The following is a 23071-nucleotide window of genomic DNA, read 5'->3' on the forward strand; positions in this document are numbered from 1 at the left end:
GCTCCATGAGAGCAGAAACTAAGCCTGTTTTGATCTTTTTGGGGTTGCTATGGCCTAGACTATGCCTTACACACAGTAGGTACATAATGGCCATTTTTCTTGGCTAAACAGTTGGATGGATGGAAAAACTTTCATGTTTATTCTACATTAGGAGGGAGAGGAGATATCTAACTGGTGGGACTGGTTTTCTAATGAGGACTTGCTTGGGATAATCGGGTGGGTCAACAGGCTAACCTCTGTCCCCAGGTTGCTGTTGTAATCTCATATTCACCTATAATAATGCAATAGATGATATTACTTAAAGGATACTGGACAAATAGGTGGTGGTCAACACTGGGCATGGCTAATGAGCAATTCAAATGTCCTTTCTAACTTATTATTGTGCATAGCTTGCATTAAGATACTGATTCTGGTCACCCAACATAGAAGGGGAATTATAGGTTACTTTATTTTCTTGTGGTTGTCACATTTTTAAAATTCATAACTATTAGCTACTACTTCTTGACAATCATGAAAAAAAGGGACACCGAGACTCTGACCTTCTTGACACTATTTGCAACAGCCTCCTTGTGACCCAGGTCATCAGCAGAAAGTTCATTTCCAAATTTGTATTCAGGGTGAGCTTCCTCCTCTTGGTCAGCTGTGTGAAAGACAAAAGGAAAATCCATGAAGCCAAATTACTGCCCATTAGTCAGATTTTCTTCAGAACCTTGGGTGGAGCATAAACTCCTTCAGAAGGCAAGGAAGCTACATGAAGATGGGAACATTTAAATAGGCAAACTTTTTCAAGTAAAACTCTCACTAGCTCTCAAGACCAAGGAGCACATCTTGTTAGCTGTTATTTCTCTCGCATCTAGCATGATGTTTGACATGCGTGTTGCTTAATGCATTCTTCTTAAGTGAGTGATGATTTCCATCCCAGTACACTAACTGTAAAAATTAAAGCCTCAAGCACTCAGGAATATCTGTGACTTACACAGGGTGTTTTGAGCTTCCCTGGGACTTAGGGAAAACACAAGGAAGATACGAGAAAAGGAAAATACACTTGATAATTTTAAAAAAGAGATTAAATATGTATTTGAATATCGCGGGCATAGTGACATGTGGCCGGGAGTGGTGTGACATAAGAGAGAAGGAGCTTGGGAGGACTGGACTGCACCTGTAAACCACCTGTCAACCCTGGCTTGGGTTTCAGAGACACAAGAATCATTCCTAGGGCTCATGCTAACTGGGAGGCTGGAAGTGAGTGCTAAATAAAGCTGATGCCCCAGGAGCATGGCCCAGGCTGTGAAAGGAGGCACAGGAGGACTCAGTCCACCAGTCCAGAAAGTGACAAGAACTCTGGATCTTCCTGAGGCTGGTATCATCCCAGGGCTGTCAGTGGACAAAGAATCACCCACATGCTGGTGTGAGATCTGGATTCCCATGATCCCCACTCTGCAAAAAGCTCCCAGGTTAGGATTTGCCTAAAAACTTGTCAAGAGCAGGAGAAACTCACAGGCCTCAGGACAAGGCCAACACAAATTCACACTGTCACAACACAGGGCATGAGTGATCCCTACTGGAAAAAACAGTGAAATAATTTCTGAGTATGGACTCCTGAGAGTGGGAAGTAGACCTGTAAGAATTGAAAATTTTTTTTATGATAAAAAAACTATTTCATCAGTTCTAAGATGCATTTTTTTCACATAGTAGTATTTCTGATGTTGTAACGTGCTCTTTTAATCGATGCTATTTTACAATTACTTGGAAGCATTTTCTTTCCTAGTCATTATAAAATAATGGTGTCTTTCAACTGATGGTGTCTTAGATTTGGAATTTCTTGAGGGATTGTTTTTTGCAAAGTGTTATTCCAGACATGGAAAAAAAGTGAGGCAAGACAGACAGACACCCTCCTGTTTTGAAACTGGTATTTTGATGGATGGATGAGTGGAGGTAGATGATTACAAAGAGAAAAAAAAAGTAGGTCATATAGGCCTTTGGCAGGAAAAAAAGGATTTAAGGAGCTGGAATAGGTCTTTAAAAAACCTAGTCCAGTGTGTCCACTTTATAGATGAGGAAATAGATTCAGAGATATGACTTACAAATCCAAGGTCACAGAGTAAGATATGGACCTAGATTTCTCTGGATTCTTAGCACAGTGCTCTTAACATGACACTGAGTTTCTATGACCGCTGGATTTCTATGACCTACAGTCTGTAACCAAGATTTTGAAACTTCCCAACATTATTAGTAAATTTCCAGTTCATATATCTCTAAGTCTAACCTGGCCAGCCAGATATAAACTACTTGAAGTCAAGGAATGTGTCCCATACAAGTGGTAGAGACTTGACTTTAAAAAAGTTGTATGAAAAGGGGTGCCTGGGTGGCTTAGTTGGTTAAGTGTCTGACTCTTGGTTTTGGCTCAGGTCTTGATCTCGGGGTCCTGAGATCGAGCCCTGCATCGGGGTCCACACTCAGCATGGAGTCTGCTTGTCCCTCTCCCTCTGCTCCCCCACCTCTCTCTCTCTCGCATGTGTGCTCTCTCTCAAATAAATAAATAATCTTTTAAAAAGAAAAAGAGTTGTATGAATGAATGTTGCCATCCCTTGATTGTGCAAGGATGCACAGACATACCCACAACCACAGTTTTGGCATTCCCCACTGCTTGTCACTACAGTCCTGGAAGCCACGTGTCCTTCTGAATCTAAATCCTGCCTAATGAATGGGCACATGCTTTCATTGACTAAGGGCCTTTTCTATTTCCTACAGCCTCCAGGCAGGGTACCCTTTCGAGCTATGCTTGGTTTCCTCTTGCCTGCTGTGTTGAAGTATTTAGAGACTCTAGTCATTCATGTATAGTAGGATCGTACTGTGACACTGGGGTAATTATAGCCAACTGGTTGACCAGAATTAAGCCAGGCATCACTGAGGGAACCTAAGAATATATAACTGGTAAAGCAGAAACCTGTATACACTTAAACAGAAATTCAAGTGGATGATTTTGTCCTCTCAGCTAATTTTCTACATGTATGCTATCCTACATGATTATTTCTGTTCACACTGAACAACATGGGAGCCATCAGAGCCAAATATTTTGTAGGAATAATGAACATATGCATAAAAGGTGGGAAGTACCCTTAAGGATGATAAGTGGAATCACACTGACCCTCATCTTTGGTTAGTGTGTGTTCAAGAAATTTCACATCTTTGACTATCATCAGTTACATTTTTTTCTCTAAAAAAAAATGTTAACAATTTTGTGTATTTGTGTTCCCTTCATATTCCTGTATATTAGAAGGGCAGTATTGTAAGGTAAAAAAGGTCTTGAACCTGGAGTCAGGCAACTCTGGGATTGAATCTTAGTGCCATTGTTCACCAGCTGTGGGGTCAGGTGCAGACTATGTTTACCTCTCTAAGCTTCAACTTCCTTATCTGAAAAATGAGTGTAATGATACCTATTTCATTGGACCATATAAAGATAAGGCGGTGATGCAAACTGCTTCGTTCACAGTTAGTACAACAATGGTGGTTGCTATTCATATTATTATTTCCCTTGTTAATTCAGTCCAGTATTCTGCAGTTTGTTTTACTGGATTGTAGGATCTAATAATGTCTAAAATGTTATAATATTCATCTTTTCAAATTTTTGAAGTATTTTATTGACCTTTTCAAATAATATTCCTTTCAGTATTTTATTCTTAAATCGTGTTTAGGTTTATTATTTGCAAAAAAAAAAAAAAAAAGTGAAATAATAGGCAACGTGGTTGACAGCATTTTCCAAAGACAGCTCCAATATCTGCTCTCCTACATGCTCTTCTAGAATGTGATCTTGCTACTCACCCACCCCCTCGAACCTGGGCGGGCCTTAATTTTGCTTTGATGAACAAAATATACAGGCAATGATGATGGGCCAGTTCTGGGCATAGTTCTTAAAGTAGTTTAGCAGCTTCCGCATTCTGCCTCTTGGAACACTGGCTCTCAGGTTGCTCCATCTAGAAACTTGGCCACCATGCTGTGAGAAGCCCAAACCACATGGACAGGACACATGGAGGTGCTCTGGTCCTCAGACCCTGCTGAGCTCCCCACAGCAACTGCCAGCCACAGGAGTGGGCCATCTGGGACAACCGGCCCGACTGAACCTTCAGATGACTCTAGCTCTGGATGTCATCTGCCTGCAAATGCATGAGAAACTTGAGGGAGAAGCACCAGTGGGAGTCCAGATGCCCCCACAGAACTATGAGAGAAAGTAATAAAGTGTTTTTTTAAGCCTCTAGATTTTGGGGTGGTTACACAGTAATAGATCATTGTAACAGTCACCAATTAAATAACTCCAGGTATCTTCGCCCTCCTAGACACTCCCTGCCATATACAACCTATGAAAGTAAGTCAGTATGCCTGTTCTCTGGGAGTGGAATTGAACCCCTGGTTTGGACATGCAACACACACCATCATGGTGAAGTCTGTTCCATAGTGAGCCATCTTTATTAAGCCATTTTTATTATTGAGATTAGTTAATTCTCGTAGCTTTCAGGTTTTCACCTATAGTATCAAACTTTCCTAAAGTCTACTCGTATATTTCAGATGTTCATATAATAAGTGAAGAGAGTTTCTGCTAGTGTTTCTACATTATTTAGCCCCAAACCACTACATAAATCCAAGGCACTGTCCAACCAGTAGACACACAATGTAAAGCCAAGTCATTTTGCTAATCAATTTTCATACCACATAGTGGAGAAATAGTTTTCTAAAACATTCCAAACCTTTCAAAAGACCCATTTAAAACCAAATATTATGGCTGTGGCTATATGGCCCAAGTAAAATAGAAGCTAGTAGCAAATATTCAAATATTTTAAGCAAGGCTACCTTTGCTAAAATTACCTACCTATATTGATAACTCTGGTGAGCTGGTTATTTGAAAGAATTTTAACTTGAAATTTTAACACTGGCTTTGAATTTCCAGTTCATTTCGTGTGTGCACACAAACCCATCATTTACCTGAGGGTCCCTACTCATGTTCCTTTCCTTGTAACTTGCCTTAGTACTATCATCATTAACAACCTTGAAGTTTATGCTTTTGTTTATAGGAAGGGATTGCAAAATGTTCTTTTTATTCCAACCCCTTGCCTTCTACAGCAAGGATTCTCTGGCTGTGAATTTCTGCTGAGCAGCTGAATGCACAACAGGAAGGGAGATGATTAAGCCACAAAAATCTAGTGCCCAGGTAAACTGGAAGGAACATTTGGAAAAATACCAAAAGATTAAAGCTTGGTGCATGAATACACACTTGACTAATAAGAATTAAGCCATCACATTATATAAAAGAGTCCATGGAGACAAATTCATGTTTTTCTTATTTTAAGAAATATTTTTGTGGGGCGCCTGGCTGGCTCAGTTGGAGAGCATGCGACTCTTGATCTCGGGGTCATGGGTTTGAGCCCCACACTGGGTGTAGAGAGTACTTAAAAATAAACTTTTTTAAAAAAGTATTTTTGTGACACATAAATTAAAAGAAAACCAACTCACCACTTTCTATCTCCTCTTCATTATCATCCTCGAGGATGCTAACTGGGGCGGCAGATTCTCCAGCTTCCATCATGCTTTTCAAAGCCTCGAGCTGTTCTGTTATTCAAAACAAACAGGAAGGAGATGGTGACAGATGCTAGATGACTTGCAAAGCCAGAGTCCTAAGATCAACACTGAGAAGGGAATGTATTGTCTAAGCTCCTCATGGCTATGTTCCTAAGGCCACTGTCTCACCTGGACCTGCTGGCTGGACTTCTCACGGGACGTGCAACCGTCACATTGTCTACACTTGATGAAGGAACTATGGGAGTGTGGGTGAAATGCCCAAAGTTCTGGTCCTAAGTTTGAGAGGAAGGCTCAGTCACTGAAAAGGATTTAGGCTTGGCGACAAAAGCCCATGGTTTGGAGACCGATGATATTAAAGTGATGGAAAAGAGACATGCACACTGGAGACTGACACAACTTCAGGACAAAAATGTCTGTGACTGATAGACCCGAGATTATTATCCTCTATAGAAAGCTCTTATACATCAGTAAGATCCACGAAAGAATTTTGAAAATGGAAAAAGATATAGAAGCATGTTATCGATAATGATATATCAAGAAACTACTTACTAAAAACATAACTATCAAAAAACCACAGTCTCGTTTTCCTTCTACCAGTCAGCCACACACACATACAAGATGACTGGGAAACAGGCATTCTCCTGTATTTTGGTGAGAGTGTAAATTGGTACAATTTTTCTGAAAGACAGTATAACAAGATGCATCACAATATAAAGTGTATATATGCTTTGGCCAACCAACTTGAATTGCACCAACTGATTCCAAGGAGAAGCTGCGCAAACGTACAAAATGAACATTGACACAGGTTTATCACTGTTTTTACAGTAAAATGAAAATCCATCAATTTGGGACCGGCTAAATGGTAGCATATCCCACATAATAAATTCTGCACTGTTTCATACATTAAAAGTTAGTATGTAGTAACTGTAGTAGGAATGTAAGTATATTCAATTGGTTGAATTAAAGATAATAAAAAAATCAGTATATTTAACATGATCCCAGTTTTATCAAAAATGTATGTCTAAACATGTAGCTATAGTACATGTATCTATGTGTAAAATATATAACTCAGCGCTATTTTATTATTTTCTTATATTTTTCTTTGTTGTTTTCATTTTCCTATGGTATTCCTTCTGTAATAAATAATAATTACTATAATTTAAAACTTAGATAAAGAAGATGCAGTATATATATATATACACACACATATATATATACACACACACACACACACAATGGAATGCTACTCAGCCATCAAAAGATGAAATCTTGCCATTTGCAACGACGTGCATGGAACTAGAGTGTATTATGCTAAGTGAAATCAGTCAGAGAAACGTTATTATCATACGATCTCACTGATATGTGGAATTTAGGAAACATAACAGAGGAGTATAGGGGAAGGGAGGGAAAAATAAAACAAGACGAAATCAGAGAGGGAGGCCGACCATAAGAGACTCTTAATCATAGGAAACAAACTGAGGGTTGCTGGAGGGGACAGGTGTGGGGGATAGGGTAACTGGGTGATGGACATTAAGGAGGGCAAGTGATGTAATGAGCACTGGGTGTCATATAAGACTGATGCCTCACTGAACTCTATCTCTGAAACTAATAATACACTATACGTTAATTAATTGAATTTAAATTCAAAAAAATAAAACTTAGAATACCTAGGGTAAAAACACAATGTAATCATATCAATATTTAATGCTACCAATTCATTGAATTAAGAGATTGGCCGAAAGGAAATATTTTCAAAAAAAATCTCCAGGGAAAATACAGGGGAAATATAAAATCATTTCTCTCTCTCCACACATATACACATTCACCTAGGACCCCTAGATATGTATATCTCACAAAGGCAAACTGCAAAGGGAAGGCTTTTAAGAGGACTTTAAAGCATACTAAATGATAAAACACTGGTTCCTTCTATCTTGATAAATTCTATAGTTCCTCTTTCACTTTCTTCTCATTTTGCCTTGGGATCATTCCAAATCCTGTATCCTATGAATATATGAATATGTTTTTCCAACTGCAAGAACCTACACTTAAATGTCAATGTGGCCACTTCACTCTGAAAAGTATATGCAACACTGCCATGCTCCCTTCCTCCCCCAAATCAGTGGTTTTAAAATAGATTTCATTTTAGACAGCTGAATTGTCCAAACACACAATGAGTGTATGCTTCATCATTGGTGTGTGTCTTTGACTTACTTTTTTCAACCTCAGGTTTCAGCCGTTTATTTTTGATGAGTATTTTTCTTTTGAGGTCATTGGGGGATGGTAAGGGCCTGCCTGGTTCAAGCTAGAGATAAACAGAAAAGGCTGAATTAATGATGTGCTTCTTCAGTTTCATTCCCAGCCCAGAGTGAGCATGGAGGCCTGTTATACAGCCCAACATCCACTAGATGGCAGGCCGCACAGTTTTATGTTTTCATTCCCCAACCCCAATCAGCCTACTGCATGCAACTCTGCCTTAGACTGCAAACTTGACATCCACAGTCTCCCAGAGCTATGCAGAGCCACTCTACCTTCCCCAGCGGGAGCTGGGTCTGACCTGGGGTGCTGTTGGGGGAGGGCTCCTGCTCAACTTCAGGTCTTGCTCCTTTTATATATCGGGTAAAGTATAAGGGGTCATTGTGATAGCTAGGGTCAGAACTGCTTTCCCAGGCAGAAGTTGAGGGCTCCCCTGATCCCCCCAAGTGTTTGGCTGTATTAGGAAGCCTGTTTACTCAGTAGGCTGATGTAACCCCAATACTTGGGATTGTGGTTTTGTAGGTTCCGTAAGAGAATCAAGGGAGTGGTCAATTACTGAAACTTGACCTCTACTGTGGTTTCGTTTGCTTGGATTTATGTCTGCAAAGGCGAAGTCCTTTCTTCTATTACCTCTGACCCATACAACTGCGCCATATCTAGCCACCCATTCCCCATTCTCCCATGCATCCATGTATGCACCCACCCGCCCAACCACCCACCCATCTTTTCCATGCATCCATTTTTTCCCAAAAGTAATCCTTTTACTACTTATTACATGCAAAGCACTGTGCATTCCTATGTCTGTGTTGCCTCAAAGCTCTTGCCAAAATTCTGCTTCCTTCCAAAGCCTGCTGTAACTGGTTCATTCCCCAGTGATCTCTCTTGAACCTGGCTATCTCTAGTAAGTATTCAATAGGTCACAGGCCATCTTCCTTTGTAGCTATAGTTTTACCTGTGTGTTCTGTGTCTCCCCCACAGCCCCCCTCAAGACTGAAAGCTTTTTACTCCAGGGAGGTCTTACTCCCATGTGTATTCATCTACCCTCCCCACAACACTTATCATGTACGTGCATATCACTCTACGAAACATACAGTGGTCTTTCCACAGAAGCAAGCACCTTGGCCCAGTCGGAAAAGTAAACAGAGGGCCTAGGTAAAACTAAAATTAAAAAACCAGGGCCGTTTCTTAAGTCTGGGTTCCCTCAGAATCAGTCTCTGAGACAAGGATGTGAATAGTCCCATAGTCTATTTGGGCAGCAGCCTCAGGAATGTCCAACAGGGGGTGGGAAAGTGAGAAAAAGAAGGCAAGCAGCCAACCCCAAGGGGGTGTTATCAGACAAGTTATCACCGAGGGGGCAGGCATGTGGTCCGGCTGGGGAACCTGACTGCTCTGGAGCTGTTCCTCCTGCCGAGTGAGGGGGCCAAGGGGGAGGGGTGTGAGCTCTCCAGCACTTCTGGCCTTTCGCATATGGGCAGAGCAGGCTCCGGGGACCAGAGCACCCCACCTCACAGGAAAAGCTTCAGGCACTGGCAGCCAAAAGTCAGGCCAGCGTGCAGGGAAAACAGGGAATGCTGCGCGGACAGGGGCAGGGAGCCTGCAGCATGGCGTCCATAGGCTGAAGACAATCAGGGGTGGGTGCAAAGGATGCAAATATCCTTGTGTCCTAGATTTTTTTTCGTTTTTTTTTTTTTTTTTTACTACTGCAAAGTACTTTATACTTAATCCCGTTAGCTCTCTTACTACTCATAACATCTTGGCACAGTGGATCTTCACCACTTGGAGGTTATGGATCGTTGCAAAAATGTGATGAACTCTCTGGAATAATTATATACAAAAAAAAAAAATTGTACGCAATTAGAATGAGGTCACAGACCTCACAAAGCCTATCTATGGGCCACAGGTTAAAAGTTCTTTGCTGTATGAAGCAATTTGCGGGTGTAAAAATGAAGCTCAAAAAAATGGATGTATAATATTTTCCAAGTATTTGGGTTTTTTTTTTTTTTTAAAGACTTTATTTCTTTGACAGAGAGAGAGACGCACACATACAGGTGCACGCACGAGCGGGGGGGGGGGGGGAGGCTCTCAGGCAGACTCTGCACTGGGTATGGAGGCCAACGTGGGGCTCCATCTCACGACCCCGAGATAATGACCTGAGCCAAAACCAAGAGTCGGACACTCAACCGACTGAGCTACCCAGGCACCCCCAGTATTTGTTTTGGAGTTGGGAGCTTGAACTTCAGACTCCTGTGACTTCAGTTTAGGGGACTTCTCACAGCAATGGGCTCCCATGGGTGCTGAACCCTATGTGCACATTTGATTCACATGGAGGGTTTTTTAAAAACACCATGCTCAGGCCTTACTCAGATCAATTAACTCAGAATCTCTGAGTGGGGCCCTGGCAAAGGTACTTTTAATAGTTCTTGTAGATGATTCTATCATACAACCAAGTTGAGAACAAATGCTGAGTATAGACCCCTGGCCCCTGGGCATTTTATAAAACTTTACAACTGAGATCTCAAAAACCATAAAGACCTCGAGACCTTCTAAATTAAATTGAACCAGATGTTTATTTTATGTCTCTCTACACATCTGTCCGAAGCACGAAAGCTTTCCATACCAATGAATTTAAATAAATATGAAGATCTTTAGTCCTCTAGCACTACTTGACCCTTTAGAAATGAATTTCAAAACAAATCCATTCAGGTTAGAAATATGGTTTGCTAAAAATACATACTGGATGTGATTCAAGTGCTTGTTTCAACAGGAGATCCCCAAATAGATCTTCGCAATATTTGGACATCTTGTACTGTTGATATTTGCTGGAGAGAGAGAACACTGGCATTTGTAAATTCAAACATCCATTAACCATCCAAGAATAAGAAACATCCATTCCTAGGTGATTAAAAACTCCCACTCTGCAAAATCCACGCTTGTCCTCTTGATGCTAAGTGAGATGCTCGGTTAGATACCACAGACTTTAACTGGTATAGTTTGAAAAGTAGATTTTGCCACCCCAAAATAAGAGCTGGCAAACAATAAAAAATGGCTTTCAAGTTCATCAAGTCTGCTTTCAAATCCACTGCCAAATCTTCCAACTCAGTGGAACTTTGAGCAAGGTGTCCTGATCTCTCACCTTTTAGAGGAAGCATCTCTAAAACACATCAAGATGACTTGTTTTTTCCCTTTGTATTTTTTTTTTTGGAGGTGGTGGTGTGGGTAGTGGTTTGGGGTTTTTTTCCTCCTTTTTTTTTTTTTTTTTTTTTGCATAAGACCAAGTGTCCTTACCACTTCCCAAAACTATTCAGCTATTTAAAAAGATGTAGAGCAGCAGTAGGGATTGAGTAATAGATACTTCGAGTAGAACGCATCATTATACCTGCAGTGATTTTCAAAGGAGAGAATTACAGGATATTCAGATGTGACAAATGCGGTTTCCTTGATGGCCTGAATAACATCCTTTAAAGATAAAAAAGTGTTAGAAGAGCAAAAAAATAAATTAAGGTACATGAAACCATTCAGAGACTATTAATTTCAGCTTTTCCAAATGTCAGTTCTGGCAATTAAGACCTGGAGAACCCATTCACCTTGATACCTTTACAGGGGGGGTCTCCTTGTGGTTAGACCCAAGTGCAACTAATGGTTAACGACAATTTTTTTCAAAGCTAACTTTGGCTTCTCCAACATTATGGCACTATTAACTGGCAAGAAATTTCATCTCAATGGCATGCTGGTTCCTTGCTCAGTTACCTGACAAGACAGGTTCAGAGCTCATCTTTCTTGCTGAAGAGCAGGTGAGGTTTTGGCTACATTTCATTAATTCGATGACTATTCCTGTGACATTTGCAACATCCCTTGTTTCTTATTAGCCTGATGAAAATGGCAGGGAGGAGATGACGAGGGAGGGTGCTCTCCTTGATCAAGCAACATGTGAGGTTAAACAGGAGGTGTTCTGGATGCCTCTCTCTGAACTGGAAGCTCAGTCATTTGAAACAACCTTTGAATGAGCTGAGCATATCCTTCCCACAGATGGCTGACCTTGCTCTCTGCTTAGCTTTAGAAAGCATGGTTTCAAACTGATGTTTCTACAACCACAGCATCATATTTGGTAAAAATCCCCAAATTCTTACTGGCTTATCGTTAACCACAGGAAAAATTCAATTAAATTGGAAAAAATTTTACAGTAATCTAGGGAAGTCCATCTGAAACCCATCTAATGCCTTGGGTTAGATAATCCTGGAGTATTTTAGTGAGCATCCTTATGGCTAAGTCCTTTATTCTTGCTTAAAGCTTCTTCACAGGTGAAAACTCCTGTGACCTTGATTGTCCACTTGAGTTGATCAAGAATTAGTCCTTGAGGAAAATTTTGGCTCTGCCCATGGGTTCTCCTTTGCTCACCTCTGAGCTGAGAAGAAATAGCCTTCTTTTCAGTTAAGCTTCCTTATTAGGCTCCTTAATTCTCTAAAGAGGACAATCCTTCCTGTCAGTTTGGTTGGCTGTGCAAACTCATGGCTTTCCACTTGAATATATTCTTGATACTTCTCAGGGAGTATAATTCCTTCTCAGGGAACATAATCTTGAATTCACTGCTGCTCAAAATTCACCAACATCTGGCTAAGAGAAATGGTATGTGCATGGAGTGTTACGGGTAAAGGGCCTAGGCATCTGTTTTTACAAATACCTCTGGTGATTTCCCACATGTAGGCAGGATTGAGAACCACTGCTCCAGATGTTGCAATAACTATTCCAAATTGCACCAAACTGACAGAGACAGATGTACCTGAATATTGGCCAACCACAGAATTTCATTTTTTGACTTGTCTTTTGGCAGGCTATCATTGGAGCATATTGAGGAGTGTTGTAAGAAACTAACCTTCAAACTGTACATAGAGATCACCAAAAGGCCATTACTGAAATGTCTGTTTGTAAAACTGTAGATGCCTCTCTTTGAGGGTCCTTGGGGAAAAGTCTTCTCTGGCATCAGGACCAGGAAAAACTATGCTTCTTTGGATCAATGGCTCTGTTTCTAGTTTACAAATTTTGTGAATCATCATGTTTATCTCCTTGCACTAAATTCTAGAAAGTTTGGAGCCCATTTGTGGCATGGCTTGGCAGTTTATAGGACTTCTTATGGAGGATTCATAAACTCTCACCTCACTCACTTAGCTCCTTGCTCTTACAGGCACTATTTATAATCTATTTGATTTTATGTATTCTATTTATCTTTTTATGCCCATTTGAAGTCCTTCAGAAAGAATGCAAAGTAAGCAAGAAAACAGAAGACTGTTTTTAAAGTAATTAGAGTCTGGGGACTCTGGCAGAGAAACCTCATTTTATGGTGCTGTCACCATTTGAAAGCAGCAAAGTTAGAAAAAGATGGTGCTATGAAGTGGAGAAAACAGTTTTCTTGACTTTCTCTTCAAAACTGGGGGAAAGGAATATGAAGGCAAAACACTTGAGAAAATGAATAATCTGTTTTCTCCACTCCATCTATCTCTATGATAGTCTGCAAAAGGCTATGGCTATTTTGAAACTTACCTTAAAAAGGATATCTGTACACATTGCTTTTCCATGAGTTATTATTGGTTCTTGGTCTTCACCTTTTCCATCCCAACAGTCAAGTTCAACACATCTAGGCACACAGTGAAATTACAATATTGAACCCTTATAATAAAATAGTGTGTGTGTGCAAATTAAAAGAAGATACATCAAAATAAGTTGTTTTCTTAAAGAAGTAGAACATGGACTGAGTTAAGTAACATAATTATTTCATGGAGTATCAGGCCAAAATCGCATTATATTCTTTATCACGCTGGTGTCATCAAAAAGGAACTGTCAGAGATTAAGACAGACTTAGGAGATACAACCACCAGTGAAGTTCTGGATGAAATTCCAGTCATGACAAAGGTACAATGAAGGACAATTTGGGGACAACTGGGAACATCTGAATACGGGCTGGGTTTTAGATGATGTTAAAGAACAATTTTTAAAATTTTGTTAGGTGAAATGATGTAACTTTGGCCATAAAAGAAAATGTTCTCATTGTGTCAAGTATTCAGAGACAGAAGTAGTGATGTCATTTCCTTAGTGTCTCTCCATACACAAAAAATAGTGAGTTATTAAAAAGTAAGGTATGGTTAATGATAACCAAGAAAAAATATCATAATGTAACTACATTTCTTATTTTTCACTTTCAGCATTTTTTCCCATATTTTAAACCTCAAATATTTGCCTATTTCCATAGAAGAAAAACCATTTTCAATAATCTTTATTCTCAGAGAATGACATTTTAGAACTTTTAACATTAAGTAGAGCTAAATTTGCAAATGTTTCAGACCAATAAGAAACTTAGCATGACTTCTTGAAAAATTTTTTTTTGCAATTTTGATCAAAAGGGGGGATAATTAAAATTTACAGTAAAAAATGTCTTTTGGTCCAAAGGAGGATTCTAGAACTTTCTGGAGCAGAGATTTTCTTTTTCAAGGTTATATGACCAGGATAATCAATTAAAGGGAAGGAAAAAGGTCCTTTTCATTCTGAATACTGCGTCCTATTTTTTTTTTTTTTTTTTTTTTTTTAGAGTAAAGTCAATTAAATTGAAGGGCATCATAAAAAAAAAAAAGGAGCTGTCCTGAGATTCTGACCTGCAACCAGCCAGGAGAACCTGTTTGTACATTTCTACTGAAGATTTCCCGCCAAACTGTCGGCCCGTGAGATAGGTATTATGGGAAGAACTGATGAAGTAGTGGGCCAGAGGATGGTCCATTTCTTGGTAAAGTTCTAAACGATCCAGGAAGACTGGGGCATTTTCATCTGACATCAGATATCTGCAAAACCCATCACTTGATATGAGGCCTAAGGGAAAAAAAGAACAGCTAGTAGACATGTGGCTTGGAAGATACACCTCTCACGTTTTTCTTCTTGAAAGTTGAGGCAACTTAATCAAGAGTAAAAACTTCTCATTCTCGTTCCCAAGGACCTTCATCCTTCAGAACTTGAACAAAATAAGAGCTGCACATTACAAGTAACCTAATGCATTCCAAAAGACAGGTGGTGTTCTGCTTTTGTAAGTAGGATGGCAGAAGCACACGATTCCCTGAGCTCAGAAGTGCAGCCCCAGGAGCAGTGGTGACCAGGGGTCAAGGGGACCTTCATCAGTTCCATTTCTACCACTCACTCCTTATGTTCTTGGGTCTCAACCTCCTCTTATGTCAAATGGGGGGAAATCCTGGCCACATCTGCTTTCCAGGACTGTCATAAATGGTAAAGAAGAATACATACGAGAGGGGCTCTTAAAATAGTGGAAAACAGGGGTGCCTGGGTGGCTCAGTTGGTTAAGCGTTTGATTCTTGATCTCAGCTCAGGTCTTGATCTCAGGATTATGAGTTCAAGCCCCATGTTGGGCTCAAGTGGAAAACCTACAACTGTAGGGCACTATTGTTCTCACTGGATCAGAGAAGGGATGAGCAGCCTCTCTGGGTTTCAACAATTCATTTCTCCTCTTTTATCTATGAAACAGGGTGTGGGACTGGTGAGAAGAGTATTCAGTCATCACTGAAACGTGGCTCCAAGAGCCACTGTTCATTTCGGTCAATCCTTTCTGATACAGGGCAGGTCCCCTGTGGTCTCAGAAGAAGCGATCAACATTTCTACATCTCTTACCCCGTCAACCATTGACCACCTCAGCTTTTTGTTTTTATTTAAGCATTGGCAAGTTATGAACTGATTTCAAACTTATAAAAAAGTACAGATGATAGCATAATAAATAACTATGGGCCCACACCACAGCTTTGTAACATTTTACCGTATTTGTTTTACATTTTTCAGAGGAATACATAATTACAGATGCCTTTGCAGCACCCTGTGCTCCCACCCTCCATCCTACTGCATGCAGTCCCTCTTTCTACTCCCTTTTAGACAACCACTCCCAACTTTTTGTATTGAACATTCTCAAAACAGCTTTGTAACTCTACTATATACGCCTTTAACCAAATAGGCAGTTGTATTTAAAAGCTTATATAAAAGATATTCCACTATTTGCATATGCAACTTGCTATTTTTACATTTTCTTAGAACTTATTCAGTTCGTATAAATAGCTTTTGGTCATTTATTTTTCCCTGAATAATGTACAGTAGTATGTGTAGTGGTAGTACGTAGGACTGTAGAAGGTAGAGTAGATCCATGTATGAATATACCCATTTATTGTCAACGATTCTGTTGATGGGTATTTAGGTAATTTCTAATTATAAATAAACATACTACAATAAAAATCTGTGTACCTATCTCCTTGGGCACACACATCCGTTCTAAGAGCAAGTACTTTTTAAGGCACTGGGACAGATGGAGTGATGGGAGAAACAGACACGCCCAGCCTTCACGAAACGTATTATGGGAAAGAGAACAAATAAATTAGCAAATAAATATAAGTATAATGTAATATCACGCAAGTGCTAGAAGGAAATAGAAAGCAGGGAATGAAGGTGATCAAGGACGACCAGGATGCTGTGTTAGATGCGTGGCCAGCAGAAGCCCTTCTGAGGAGGTCACATTCACGAATAGGTAGCAAGCCACATGCAATCTGGGGAATCATCCCGGTGGAAGGATCAGCAAGTGCAAAGACCTTGACGCAGGAGTGTGTGACTGAGGGGAAAGGTAGTTAGAAATGAGGCTGGAGAGGAAGCCAAAAGCTACATCAGTTAGACTGAAGTCTTTGCTAAGTACTGTGGATTTTACTCTAAATGTGTTGGGAAGCCTTTGGAGGGTTCTGAAGAGTGGAATAACATGATTAGATTTAGTTTTTAAAGGTTCAGTCTGGCTGCTGTGTGGAGCATAAACTGCAGAGCACACTGAGTAGAAAGAAGACGACTAGTTAAAAGTCAACTGGCATCGTCCAGGAAGACATGATATAGGCCTGGAGAGTCCGATGAAGGTAGAGATGGTGAGAAGTGATTTATTCAGGACTTATTCTGAGGATAGATCTGGTAGGTTTTGCTGATGGATCAGAAGTGATGTGAAAGAACGAAAGCAAGTCAAGGAAGATTCCAAGAGTTTTGGCTTGAAAATCTGGGTGGACCATGGTACCATTTTCCAGGCTGAGAAGGGGACAGGCCTACGGGCAGGGAGAATCAAAACATGTTGTACATATACATTCGAAATGCCCATTCAGTATCCAAATGGAGAATTCTACCGCAGGTCTATAGTTGAAATTAGAGGTTAGGAGTGGAGAATTTGAAAGTCGTGTGTAGAAAGAAATGTAAAAGCACTGACTTGGGTGAGGGCACTTCCTCTGACATCCAGAGCTGGGAACGAGATGGGAGATGCTACCCACATACCTGGAGGTGGAAAGGCTGGGCTGTAGGAGGGGCGTATTTTCCACTCTACCAATTATTGCCAAAATATTCAAAAAGGTGGTTGTTTGTACCAATTTATGCTTTTCCCGGAAGTTTATAATGCCTTTTGCACCACATTCTCACCCATACTTAAGAATGGCAGACTTTAAAATTTCTGTCATTTGTGAAATGGTGAAGCTATGATTTTTATATGTGTCAATGTAATTTCATAGACTTTAGGACCTGGAAGGACTTTGGAAATAATGAGAGAGACACCTCTATCCTAACATTTATCATACTGCCAAGGAACTGCTGAGCCTTGTCCTTCAACAGATCACAACTGCCTTACTTGCTTTTGAATCCCCAACATCTGGCACAGTGCTTGGCACCCAGTCAGCCCTCTATAAACTTTAAGAAATGAAAGTAGGGGAGTGAAATACTAGTTGAATGACTGTAAGGGCTCCACCAGGTTACAAGCAGGGAAACCGAGGCCCAGGAATAGAGTCCCTTGCTCAAGGTCACACAGTGACAGGGGAGCAACAAGAATCCAATCAAATAGTGCTATATTATCTATCAAGCCACCCTCCCCTTCACTTTAATCCCATGCAATGGAGAATAAATAGTAATACTCAGAGTGTTGGTAGACAGGTAAATAAGGAAGCACTCTTGCTGAAAGGAGGTATTCGGGGCCCTAGCAGGAAGTGTAAGTGTATGTCTTTTTGACTTGGAAAAATATCAGGGGTGGGTAATGTGTTGTGGCGGGCCAGCATGCATATACACGGGTTCTATGTGGGTCCAGAGATTATATAAACCTTTCAGTCACATTCACTGAGATACAAAGCAAAAAGAACTCAGAAACCGGAGGCCCTAATGCCCAGGGGCACATTGGAGAGATAGAACTTGAACCTGAATCTCCCTTCAACTCTCTCCTGGGACACAAGGCTGAGGCTGGAGCTCAGGTAGCTCTTTTCTCAGGACTTCCTGTCCAATTATGGTAGCATCACCTCTCCCATCCTTCGCAGGAGCCTCCCACTGCTATAAGACTGATCTTCAGTTCCCTCTCCATGCCTTTTCTTTGTCAAATATTGGAATGGACAGCACACTGTTTCTAATGTTTCATTGAAAGAGGCAAATGTTCAGAAACCCCAATAATTTGCTAAATTGATTCCTGAGCATTTAATTTCCTATCAGTTGCATTTGTATTCCGTAACAGAGGTCTAATGATGGGAAGGCTCATCAAATCATGTATTAAAATTTACATGGCTTGGCAAAACAAAAGGGAGAAAAAGAAGGTATAAACTTTTATAAGATGCGAAATTCCTTCCAAGATTGCAAACAGACACTGTATGGGCATTTTTGCAGTTTGAGCATTAGGCAATACTAAAGATCGAATGTAAGAGAGTACAATGGGGAAAATATCACTACCATGTGTTTAATAATGTAGTAAATTTACATTATACCTCAGGCAGCGTGGGCAAATTCTGATGTAAGGTAAGATTTATACTAACTTAGAACAGGGAAAAAAAAAATCAGTCCATTAAAAATCCTTGGCTCTAGGGAGCTCCAAAGCATTTAAAGATGTCTTTAACTAAAAATCCAAGAATGTTTAAAGTTGCATATAGTCTTGCTTTTTCTTTAATAAAGAAAATTATCTTTTTTCACTTTTATTACCTTTTTTCTTCAAATCTTCATCAGGCTCATACATCTCGATGATCTGCATTGCCCTTTTAGCATCATAAAATGGGAATAAAATTTCATTCAGTCGAGGGTCTCGCTGATGCTATGATGAGAAAATAACCCCATTTAGGTTGACATTTCTCACCCTTGGGGCATTACACATCACTAAAGTACATAATTTCTAAAATAAGATATATTGAGAATATCACATTTACAGTTACAAAGATAGGATTTCACTGTCCTACTGTCTTTCTCCCTAAAATATACTTCAAAAAAGTCCAACTTTGGGAATGCTTTGGTTTCCCTCATGGAACTAGAAAGAGAATACAGAATATATATATATATATATATATATATATATATATATATATATACACACATATATTTCCCCTCAAAAGCTAAAGGATACATAAAATGGTGTGCATGTCAATTGTACTGTCTTCTAGTCCCCATACTCCAGGTGAGAGATTTGGCATAAATATCTATAAAAAGTGAGGTCAAAAATCTTTGGGGGAAAAAAAAGGAAAAACAAAAGCAAAAACTAAAAAAACCCTCCAAAAAACCCAAATAACTCAAATAGTTAATATACTAACTTAGGTGCCGAAAAAGAAAAACAATAGTAACAACAACAACAACAAAAATCCCTAAGGTTAAAACAGGCAAACATCATTTCATTTTCGTTATATATATATTTTTTTACATAAAGAAAAGATTTCTTGGGCAGTCTGCAAACTTCATTTTCTTGAGTAAGTATTTATCAAATCAGTCATAATAATGATGACAATTAATCGGCACAAGGATATGTATCAATTATTGACAATATGAAAATCTGTATTTGAATTATCAGTAGTTCAGAAAGTCTTTTTCACTATGAACTAGAACTGGGTTTGCCCTGAGGAAATTCTCTGGGCAAGGGGAGTCCATGAATGATTAAGGCACTTAGGAAGCTGGTGATGCCGGTCTTTAAAAATCAGCACCTGGATGCTCATGGGCCTACAGGAGGCACCAGGAACAATGCTATTTCTGCAGTTCTGTCACCCAAACTTCACAGCAGTGGTGAAAAAACTCCAATTTACTGACTCAGCTACAATCTTCTGTATGTGTGTGTGTTGTGCGTGTCTCTGCATGTGTGTGTGTCTGTGTGTCTGTATCTGGAGGCAGTGGGTCCGTGAAACTTCCTTAATGTTCACCGTGAATTGGACCCTGGTCATTCATCAAATCTATAACTTCTATGGAAATCATGGCAGAGAAGCAGATGTGAGCAAAACCTGGTCAATGGGTAGAACCTTGGCGACAACTCTTTACCCAAATATATGCACAGACATTGAAAAACAGCATTGAGAAGTTGTTTGAGAAACAATTGTTAAAGGTTCATATGGATTTCCCTTCCCCATTTGTTTTGAGATGAAAGTTTGAAAAGTGGGTAACACAGAATGAATGCCTTTGGCCAACGCAACACGCACAATGTAATTTCCTCAAGCACTTGTGGCCTAGCCTATTCTGGTCCTCCCACCTCTTTGCCCAGGTAAGAGTGTTAACTCATAAGGAATCGGTATCTTTTGGTCAGTTTATCCCAATGAAGCATGCTTCTGTTGTAATCTAAGAAATTACAGCTCACAACAGCTCACGTCCATGCATGTGCAAGAGCAGAAACTGTTATATTAACAACAGGCCTTGAAACCATAAAAAACAAAACTCATGGGGTACGCAGAGAGAAACTGTGAGGTGGACCATGGAAGGCCAGGCACATGAAGGCATGCTACAATCTTATTTATGAAATGGATGGGCATCATGCAACTCTAGAGACCGCTATTCAAGGGCATGACAAGCACCACCCCTCTGGTGAGAAGGCATCGTTTTAAAAACAAACGAATAAATGAACAGAAAACTCTCTCTAGTCACATTTCCTCCTCCGTCTCCATAAAATACTATCACAGAAGAAGATGGATATGGGAGGAAAAGGTCCTTTTTAGACCCCACTGCAGTTATTTTCACAGTTGGCCACTATATTTCACTTCCTTATTAAAAGTAGGCTTTTTGATTTAAAGATATGCTCATTGGTAAGAATTCTGGGCTCATGGAGATGATGGGGCAAATCCATATGAATTAAAAAAGTGAGAAAAAGAAGAGATTAAGCTGCAGGGGAGAGAAGAGATTAAATTAGGTAAAGGAGGGGGAACCCAGACGCTCCTATGTGCTCTTTATATGCATACCTATGCATGTGAGCCTGATGTGACTTATAACGTGATCTGTTGATGGCAGCATGGCATCTCCCGCACCTGGGAGTTAAAATGCAGATTCTCAGGCCCCACCAAAGACCTAGCAGATCTGATTCTCTGGGGAGGAACCCATGAATCTGTGTTTTGAAAAGCTTTTCAGGTGACTCAAGTTTAAGCAACACTGCTCTAACATGTAAAAGTATGCCTTTTAACATACTTGTATTATCAGTTATATAAAAAACAAATCAACCTAAAAACCTAAGCCCTGCAAGGACAGAATGCTCAATGTTTGAGATGTCCTCCTAATTAAAGCCCATTAAAATTCAGTCCCAGGGCACGACAGTCACTAGAACATCCTGCCTATCAGAAGCAAAAGCCAAGAAAACCAAGCCCTAAAATGGATGCATCATAATCCCCTAACTGTACATTTGCAGCAAATAAGCATTAAAAGTAGACAGTATGAAACTGCATTTGCCTTTGCATCACTCCACCAGATAACATAACCTTTGCTTCACTAAAACTTTCATGTTTGAAAAAGGAAGCATGGTGCACTCTGGATAGTCCGAAGGCAAGGAAGCAGATGATAAGATTTGCATCAGAGTCACAAAACTGTAATTTTTATATGAAACAACAAAGAGGAAAAAGATCACTTCCAGGTGACCTCAGAGTAATAAGGTTGCAGAAGAATCCCACACAGATGTAAGCACAGTGGGGCAAACGTTTCAGAACTCTGAGGGATCGCTGGTTTTCCGTGGGGATTTGGGGAAGCAATGTGCCTACGACAATCACCTCTGGACGTCCAGAGCTTTGTAAAATGAGATCTAACCAGCTTCCGAAAATAGGTCACAGAACCGTGCCCACGTGCATGAGGAGACAGTGGTCATTGCTCCATTATTATGTCCTAACTCTTACTGAGAAAAGGTAGCAACTGGCTTTAACCCAAGCAGCACTGAGAGAGATAGATGTTGACAGAAAATATTCAGAAGAGATATAAAGAAGATAAAGGAATAATTTGCAAGAGTAGGCTTACCCGTAAGACTAAACACCTCCTTCTCTTTCTGTGTCTATGTATTAAACAATAAAGATACTATAAATGGAAAGTGATCACAGGCCCTTTCCTACACAACTGCAAAATAAAATAAATAGGTCTAGCCCTAACGTGATCATATAATGTGTGTGAAGCAGGGGGAGAGATCACTGGCAACAAGAAAATAAAGCTAATTCTGGAAAACTGTGGTCATCTAAGACCTTTTCCCTCTTTTTCTCATCTTGATCTCTCTCTCCAGCCCTCCATGCATCTCCTGATTCTGTAGGCCCTCCCCCTCAGTTATCATCTTTGTGAGAGAATAAAGGTAAAACTGAAATCAATTTGGCTTCTCATTGGAAATGCGGAAAGATAGGTGAAATTAACTAAAGCCCAGGGACATTAATTAGCCCCACCACAGATAGAGAACAGAGCTGGAAGCAGTATCTAACCACATGGCAGCTCACAGTGAGCACCTTTACTGGCTCTCCCATACTCTGGTTTATTATTTTCAGAAAGCAGGAAGAAGAGAAGTTTCTCTTGGTCCACTGATGGGAACAAGAAGCATAGCTGTGGCAAAATTTTAGGATCTGAGTGGTGGATTTCTATGACTAAATCCATTATGGAGAATAACAGAAGATATATGATACTCTCACATTCTTCCCGTCCATACTAAGCATTCCAAGGAGGAATCCAGGTAATCCACTGGGACAGTGCTTCACAAACTTTAATGTGCAGACCAATCACCTGCAGATGTTGTTAAATGCAGATTTCAAGTCAGTAGGTCTCGGGTGGGACCCAAGATTCTGTAATTCTAACAAGCTCCCACAGGATGCTGCTGCTGATGGTCCATGGATCACGCTTTGAGGAGAGACTGAGAAGCAGATGAGAAGCAGGTCTAAAGCTACTAGTGAAAAGCTAGTAAGTGTTGATGACATGGATAGGGAGGAGGTGGGACAAACCCCTATACGGTGACCAAGATAGTAAATGGCCAGTAGTC

At 40.2% G+C, this 23071-nt stretch overlaps 1 protein-coding gene across 7 annotated transcripts in view; it reads right to left on the bottom strand.

The window, feature by feature from the left end:
• PLCB4 (phospholipase C beta 4) overlaps positions 1 to 23071 on the bottom strand; it is a 407599-nt gene that overhangs the window by 67877 nt on the left and 316651 nt on the right. For all 7 annotated transcript variants that reach the window (XM_078056950.1, XM_078056949.1, XM_078056943.1 and 4 more), the window contains 8 exons: positions 18823 to 18931; positions 14466 to 14676; positions 13360 to 13453; positions 11201 to 11280; positions 10559 to 10643; positions 7783 to 7873; positions 5506 to 5601; positions 540 to 640 (listed from right to left, as the gene is read on the bottom strand). In XM_078056950.1, the coding sequence (XP_077913076.1) occupies positions 540 to 640; positions 5506 to 5601; positions 7783 to 7873; positions 10559 to 10643; positions 11201 to 11280; positions 13360 to 13453; positions 14466 to 14676; positions 18823 to 18931 (867 nt within the window). The remainder of the gene's footprint in view (positions 1 to 539; positions 641 to 5505; positions 5602 to 7782; positions 7874 to 10558; positions 10644 to 11200; positions 11281 to 13359; positions 13454 to 14465; positions 14677 to 18822; positions 18932 to 23071) is intronic.

Source organism: Halichoerus grypus, chromosome 10, assembly GCF_964656455.1.
Source record: "Halichoerus grypus chromosome 10, mHalGry1.hap1.1, whole genome shotgun sequence".
Taxonomy (NCBI): Eukaryota; Metazoa; Chordata; class Mammalia; order Carnivora; family Phocidae; genus Halichoerus; species Halichoerus grypus.